The sequence below is a fragment of the Mizuhopecten yessoensis genome, unplaced genomic scaffold (assembly GCF_002113885.1).
Source record: "Mizuhopecten yessoensis strain PY_sf001 unplaced genomic scaffold, ASM211388v2 scaffold6981, whole genome shotgun sequence".
In the NCBI taxonomy this organism is placed as follows: Eukaryota; Metazoa; Mollusca; class Bivalvia; order Pectinida; family Pectinidae; genus Mizuhopecten; species Mizuhopecten yessoensis.
Window position 1 is genome coordinate 1726 of NW_018406821.1, and position 8468 is coordinate 10193.

At 37.8% G+C, this 8468-nt stretch overlaps 1 protein-coding gene across 1 annotated transcript; it reads right to left on the minus strand.

Moving 5' to 3' along the window:
• Window positions 1-1078: 1078 nt before the first annotated feature.
• LOC110452939 (neuroligin-4, Y-linked-like) lies at window positions 1079-1514 on the minus strand (the record flags this gene model as incomplete). Its single annotated transcript, XM_021501699.1, has 1 exon — window positions 1079-1514. A coding segment is annotated over exon 1 (436 nt), but the record flags the coding sequence as incomplete, so codon positions are not given.
• Between the last annotated feature and the right edge of the window lie 6954 nt (window positions 1515-8468).

An 8468-nucleotide genomic window follows, 5' to 3' on the forward strand; every position in this document is an offset into this window, starting at 1 on the left:
CGTCCAGATTTCAACTCCAACAAATAATATTGTTTACAGTTAACAAAACCTGTTTTGCAATGGTTTAAAACACTGCTGACTAAATCATATCAATTCTAATCCCTAATAGATTAATTGATAGCCGAATTCTCACAAAGTAGATTGAATGGCCAGGTAGATGTTTCATTGAAACGACTCCTTGTTTATGTACTGGAGATGTTGATCATATATATGTAACGTGAGTATAGACACATGGATCTTCCTTTGAATAATCAGTCAATACATTAAAGTGTATTTCACAAGTCATTCATTTGCTTCGCAGACATTTTTAATGTATTTTGTAGTACGAGGACATACTCGTTAATTGTTAAGCTTCCCCCATTGGCAATTGGCTTTACTTGTACTTAGTTGCTTGCATACATGTTACGAAATAGATACTCACACACATGTCTATGCATTAAACCATAGTGAAGGTCAGCTACAATATAAATAATCTGTGGACCAATAAATACATTGTGAGACAGTTTCTTATTCACTTCATTATTCAACAAGACAGATACATTTATATATTTACACCAATATGGTTGTTACTGTGACGGCACAATCACGACAATGCAAGTAACAAATCATGCTAGAGGAATAGAATATGTCGTCCCCTAGCGGACGAGAATGGCTAACCTAAGGGAGATAATCAAAGTATATCCTGCTTCAGATATGAGCATTCATGTCTACGGGACAAGAACAATTTATTTCTGAAATTTTCAACACACCTTTTGGAAACAGTATTAAAATACTTCAAATTCGTAAATGATTAAAAGTTGTGCCTTATAACATATCATGGAATATTTTTTCTGTTAATTTTTTTTTCATTTTCTGTTTTTTAATTAAGTTGTTTGTCGCTGTAACTTCATTCTTCTATTTTGCTTGCACTCATTTTGTAAATGCATGTACAATGCGTATCAATTTGTTTGAATTGTTTTTACAAACGCAAGTTTACATGATGCATGATATACAGGTCTCACCCACTATTTCCTGTGATTTGTGATCTATATTTTAGCTTTTATTCATATTCTTGTTGTTCTTGCAACCCAAGACTTACCTGGTATGAACAGATTCAGATGGAGGCAGTCCTCCATTGATATTTTGAAGTCATGCATTTTCCTGTAGAGCCTCTGTTTCCACCATTTAGAATGGTGATGTTGTTGTGAAATTTTGGTCCAGTTGAGAGCCCTCTGGGAGCAGGGTATACTTAATGACCCCTGGAATCGAATACCTTGCCACTTCCTTTCATTTGAAGATGGTGGCATAAATCGCATACGGCCACGCCTCAAGGAGGCATATTTTATTCCTTTGTAAGCTTCCACACGGGTAAAATTATGAATATGTGGACATTTTACCCCTTGTAAGTAGCCATCTGTGACCTTTACTGATTTCGTTCCCCGCCGGAGTGAATCGTGGAGACAATTCTGGTACGTCGCACACACACAGGGCAACACAAGTGCCACGCCCAGCACCATCAACTGACACGGACCCATGGTCAAATACCACGAACCTACTTTCACTTTGTATTTAAACACACTATCCGCTTCCAAAAGATTTTCAATAGCAACGTCGAAAGGTTTCTATATTGTAGATTTACCTTCACCTATACGTTGCAAGGTAAAAATGCCCTGCCAAAGCAGCGCACACGGTGATGAGCACGGAACGTAATCAATGAAATTCGCAGTTAACATCTAAACACACGAGTTGTAAATTATAAATTCCGATACTGAAAGGATCACACATAAAACTCCTTTTGGAACATTCTGTGTAGCTACGGGCAATTTATCTGTTTCTCTCTCCTGCTTTAACAAGTACCTATCAACAAAACTTGTATATCCAGATATGTATTAACAAGATTGTGACAACGTCAACACGACATCTTCCGTCAATTACCACTGCGTATTAATTAGTATAAAAATACACTGCACGTAAACCAAGTATAATGATCCTTGACATGTATCTGTCTGGTGTATCAGTGGTCAGTGCATAGACACGATCAGTCGCCCCATCTCTTTGTAGATAAATTATTTGCTCCTAAATATAACGTGTCGATGGATAATTTCTTTCCAACAAAATCAATCAACCTTTGATAATGAAGCCGCATGCTTCGGATTGCGTCGGTAAGTTATTCATTAGGCTGCTACGTAAACCAGTCGCGTTCTGATTCTATCAAGTTCAAAAAACCTGCAAAATAAGTATACGGAGGAGGAAAAACAAAAGAATCGCTCAGTTATTGGACCATGAAGTCTGTCAACAACACAAGGGCAAGATGTGTATCAGTCTATATCCTGTTAGGCTCGGCTTGCTGGCTCTCGCTAACAAGGTCTGGTCGTTACTGGTAATATTCGCCAGCACTATCCCGATAAACCGATAAGTTTACAGATATCTGGTGTACGGTCTGATTAAAAATCACAAACATTTGCACACACGCCCTTGTTCGTGTTCACGACAAATATGTCAGAGAAATCACGTGACCATTACAGGATTACAGATGTTAGGTTGGAATTTGACAGGAAAAAAAGAATGCTTTTCGTAATGCAATTGCACAAATCAGATAGTGAGCGACTAGCTATGAACGCGCGTTAGTGGTTCTATGTTCGATCTGGACACGATCTCATTGACGGCTAATACAACGCCAGGCACCACCACCAATATCGAGAGCCCGTCACACACGTGCTCCGAATTCGAATGCTCAAATATGCGGAACAGACTCACCAGGCCTCTAACGGATGAATGAGTGCGATTGCTTTCATCTCAGTCGTCGAGGAGCAGAATAGAATTGTCACTACGGTGAAAAGTTATGCGACAAGAAGGATTTCGTCTTTCTTGACAGTCCAAGGTGGCCGAGCTGTTCTTAACGTTTCACAAAACTGAATCAAACATGCACGATAAATGACAACCGATTTCAAATCCCGGTGGTATATACGTAATGCGTTCTTTGCATTTTAAAGGAGGTCTCCTGTTACTGTACTTTTAATCCCTGTAGTCAATGGTACAACACTAATGATTTCCTACGGGGCGTGTGTAAACCGAACCAGACTACTGACAATCAAGTGAAGGAAAACACAACATGGCGATACCTAAAGCATGTTTGCCAAATTACGTTATGTGGTCATTTTAGCTGGTGAAAGCAAAATGAAAGCTTCCTTCAATACATCAGGGAATGAACCGTACAATTTGTTATACATACTCTTGCTCACATATGTTGATCAACGATTGTGTTTTTCAAAGTTATCCCAGGGGTTAAAACGTGACGCAATGCACGATGCAATGTCCATTTACATAGAGAGTTCCATCGAAATCGTTCAACCGAAAGAGACATTCAATATCACATTTGCGAAATGATAGTTATCGATAAATTGACGCTTCTGACATGGCCTTAGATGGCATGAATTTGGTGGGACAAAATCTTCCTTAGATCTGGAGGAAATGCAGAATGAACACGAATTCAATTTAACCAAAATGGTATTTTTTTCTCAAAAAATACGGTAAAATTTGACGGCATACTAGTACTCCCAGCGTGCTTTTCTGTCTACCGCTGATATTTCCATCATTATGTCCACCGGTCCTTATCACAGACACAGAGACACACGATAGAGTAGGTCACAAACTGATCACGTAAAACATCTGTATAGCACACTATTGCTTTCTGCATCAATCATTGCTATATCTTTCCTTCGGCTATTACGATTTACTGTCTCATTAATAGCTCATATATTTGTTTTGCAAGTTTAAAACCCCTTTTTTGTACATAAACATGTCATTGAGAATTATTTTAACTTCACATTTGATGATGAAATAGTTCTGCCGAAACGCGCTCCACGTTAACACTTTGAACCAAGTATATTTTCATATCTTTGGCGAAATGAAAATTTCAGTGTTGTTCTTTTTTCTCTAAGTTTCTGGCAAACTGACAGCATGTCACTCCATCAGACATGCTTCTTCTTTGCCCAGCCAGCCTCAGTAACCTAGAAAGTATACCCTTTGTTTAAAACCTTACATAATTGTATTCAGCGTGATGCAGCTAGATGTAGCCGTGCTTGTACAGTACGTACATTAAGGTTGTTACGCTTTATGTCATTGACACCAGGACAGAGATAGGTGTGGCGATCCTAATGGTGTGTTTAAATTCGTCAACACTGGTCACGTAACGTCATTATCGAAATGGCTTCCATTTCGAAAACATACCAAAGACTATGACAAAATACAATGTAGACCAGGCACTAGTGATATTTTATACCCACTAGAGATTGCATTTTATTTCATTTCAGGTACGGATTCTTATACGGCTTTCTTGCTTAATTAAGGTTTTACGCAGTCAAATTGCAAACATGTCCGAGACATAAATAGTTTCCTGGGTAAACAGGAATATGACAAGTCTCTGAGATGCTGATATCATTTTTTTTTCATTACAAAATCAAAAAACAATCCTCATACAATTGACGTTACAAGAAGTTAACTATCACTTTGATGCTGTATAATTTGAATGTTGGACACAAAAAAGTATTTACATTGTAACTAAATATTGTTCAGTTGCTTTCGCGATTATTTGACTTTTAAACATAAATGAACTTTCTTATGGTCCGGTTGTTCTGTCTTTGTCATATCCTCTGTGGTACGTAACTATCTCAGCGACCAAACGAGATACCAGCTGAACATGGTAATCACATTTAACATTGAAAGTTAATGTTACAGCAACTGAAATAAAATGATATATGTTACCATGGATACCATGCAGTTGTACATCATTATTTCTATACTATTGTTAGAGATTAGGTAAAGACTACACTCTATTGATTATGTTAGAGAACGATCTGTATGTTGAACGATCAGATCATGGACTGATGTCTGCAAAACTTTGCAATAATAGAGGCCAGAATCGGACGTAGCCAGGGCAACGGTTACTTCGGATTAAACTCAAGAAATTAAAGCGTGTAAGTTATAACATTTGTGTCGCATATACTTTGTATCAGACTCACTGAAGCTGGTTGGTGTTCTTGCGTTTCAATAATTAGAATAATTGATTGCTGTAAAACGATCATATGTGTCAGGGAATAGGAAACCAATTTTTCTGAGTTAAAAGGTATCGATGTATTCAAATAATCAGTGAGGCGGTAAAAACATTTGAGACAATATATTGCTCATTTAACCCTATTCAATTGATGTATCTGTTAAACTTATGATCAGTAACATACAGGTTATTGAACTCTATAATCTGGGTCATTTTCCGAGCCCGTTGCGAGCTTAACCTAAAACTTCCGGACTACTTTCATCAATCATTTATGAAATAAGAACGAATTTAAGAATGTAAAAGCCGTTTATCAAGATTAAAAGCGAAAGAAATGATTAAAAATATGAGCTTAACATTTATTAAACCAGGGGGCATTTACGTGCTCTACTATCAATATTTGATAAGATATACGTATCTGTCCAATGTTGTCCAACAAATAATGCAATTAACCAGTGATTGTGTCTCATCAGTACGAGTACATCCTTCTATTCACTTACATGTTAATTCGTACCCACAACGAAAGTCACAAAACGCTATACTACACACAATTTCTGTTAGAGTTATCTTCCCGGAAACAAATTTTGCTTAACAAATACAATGGACCTTAGTTTCATCAATGTGATTGTACTTTGTTTCAATAAACAAGACCAGATGAGCCATAAATCTGTTACATTTTTGCGATAATAAAGGGAAATACTCGTACAGTGAAACATTCGATTCAAATTGGAGAATGGTTTCATCGTCAAGTCAGCAGATAAACCATACATACTTACTAACTCTACCTTCTGATATTTATATTTTTCTCTCCTTTGTCGGTAGTGTCTCTAAGTTTTTCTTGAAAGCCCGGTGTCACCCTAAGCATCCATGATTAGCTTGTTGTTAGAATGAGATGACAAATTTGTTGAGAGGAGCAGCGGTGTACAGGTCTAGACATTTCACACGGGGTACTTAAAAATGACACTTGACTGACATCATTTTTTTGTATACAACAATGTAATCGATAAGATTAGGGCAAAATATGAACAGTATGAATGATATCTATAAATGATATCCGCCTTGTAAATCTAAGTCAAATCCAAGTAATGACTCGTCCTTATTGCGAGAACTGGAGTAATGACAGCAAGACAACCCGGTAAACTAACGAACACAGTCAAAAACGTCGATCTTCATATCACAAAGAAATTGCATAATTCAAAATCAAATCATGATGGAGCAATGTTCATCGTTAATTGGCATCCTTGGAAATACAGCATACAAAACCCCTGAATACTGAATGAGTTGTGGCATGTAAACAGGCGGGGGAGCTGGGAGATACTCCTAAGATACGGAAACTTTATGATTTGAAAATCGACTTCGTCACGCCTATAGTTTTGGTAAATGGTAAATCGACCATATCGGTCAAACTTGATATAACAGATTCTGTTGTGTCGTTCCATCGACTTCGTCTTTAAAAAAGTCTTGTCATTGAAACACAAAACAGTTTCCTGGTAACTGTAATTGAATTTCAAAGATTTGGAGAAATGTTTATCACCAGTCTAGATATTCTCTTTGGCAAAATCATCCTCCAAGAACACAAGAAGTCGGCCAGGGGAGGGACACAGAATATTCCCATAAAATCGCGTCATTAAACTCAACAACGATATTGTCAACCTTGAAATCAATTGTTCTCACGATTTTATCTCAAAAGTCGAGTTCATCGTTGCCTTTGACGTGTTTTTCAAAAAGTATGCACCATATTAATTTACAATCGTATCTATATACTTCTTTGAAAAGAAAGTTCTCCTGATAAGAGAGCGAAGGCGTTCTTCATTTTGATAGGAGTAATGTGTTTATATTGGAGAAGTCAAATGTTTTGATAACTCGATTTATTGATTGCCGTAGCAAAGCCTCGTCTAACACCAAACCACGAAGAGAAGTGTTAATGCCAAAACAAGTGTTGTAGAAAAATACAGGAAATTCTGAACTCTATCCTGTGGGATTGAAAGCAACCCAGGGTTCAGCATTTTGTATGCTTCGTGTCTTTGCTGTTCTGAGGGGTTCCCCTTGTATTTGTGTCTATACTGTTCTTGTTCCCCTTGTATTTGTGTCTATACTGTCCTTGTTCCCCTTGTATTTGTGTCTATACTGTCCTTGTTCCCCTTGTATTTGTGTCTATACTGTCCTTGTTCCCCTTGTATTTGTGTCTATACTGTCCTTGTTCCCCTTGTATTTGTGTCTATACTGTCCTTGTTCCCCTTGTATTTGTGTCTATACTGTCCTTGTTCCCCTTGTATTTGTGTCTATACTGTCCTTGTTCCCCTTGTATTTGTGTCTATACTGTCCTTGTTCCCCTTGTATTTGTGTCTATACTGTCCTTGTTCCCCTTGTATTTGTGTCTATACTGTCCTTGTTCCCCTTGTATTTGTGTCTATACTGTCCTTGTTCCCCTTGTATTTGTGTCTATACTGTCCTTGTTCCCCTTGTATTTGTGTCTATACTGTCCTTGTTCCCCTTGTATTTGTGTCTATACTGTCCTTGTTCCCCTTGTATTTGTGTCTATACTGTCCTTGTTCCCCTTGTATTTGTGTCTATACTGTCCTTGTTCCCCTTGTATTTGTGTCTATACTGTCCTTGTTCCCCTTGTATTTGTGTCTATACTGTCCTTGTTCCCCTTGTATTTGTGTCTATACTGTCCTTGTTCCCCTTGTATTTGTGTCTATACTGTCCTTGTTCCCCTTGTATTTGTGTCTATACTGTCCTTGTTCCCCTTGTATTTGTGTCTATACTGTCCTTGTTCCCCTTGTATTTGTGTCTATACTGTCCTTGTTCCCCTTGTATTTGTGTCTATACTGTCCTTGTTCCCCTTGTATTTGTGTCTATACTGTCCTTGTTCCCCTTGTATTTGTGTCTATACTGTCCTTGTTCCCCTTGTATTTGTGTCTATACTGTCCTTGTTCCCCTTGTATTTGTGTCTATACTGTCCTTGTTCCCCTTGTATTTGTGTCTATACTGTCCTTGTTCCCCTTGTATTTGTGTCTATACTGTCCTTGTTCCCCTTGTATTTGTGTCTATACTGTCCTTGTTCCCCTTGTATTTGTGTCTATACTGTCCTTGTTCCCCTTGTATTTGTGTCTATACTGTCCTTGTTCCCCTTGTATTTGTGTCTATACTGTCCTTGTTCCCCTTGTATTTGTGTCTATACTGTCCTTGTTCCCCTTGTATTTGTGTCTATACTGTCCTTGTTCCCCTTGTATTTGTGTCTATACTGTCCTTGTTCCCCTTGTATTTGTGTCTATACTGTCCTTGTTCCCCTTGTATTTGTGTCTATACTGTCCTTGTTCCCCTTGTATTTGTGTCTATACTGTCCTTGTTCCCCTTGTATTTGTGTCTATACTGTCCTTGTTCCCCTTGTATTTGTGTCTATACTGTCCTTGTTCCCCTTGTATTTGTGTCTATA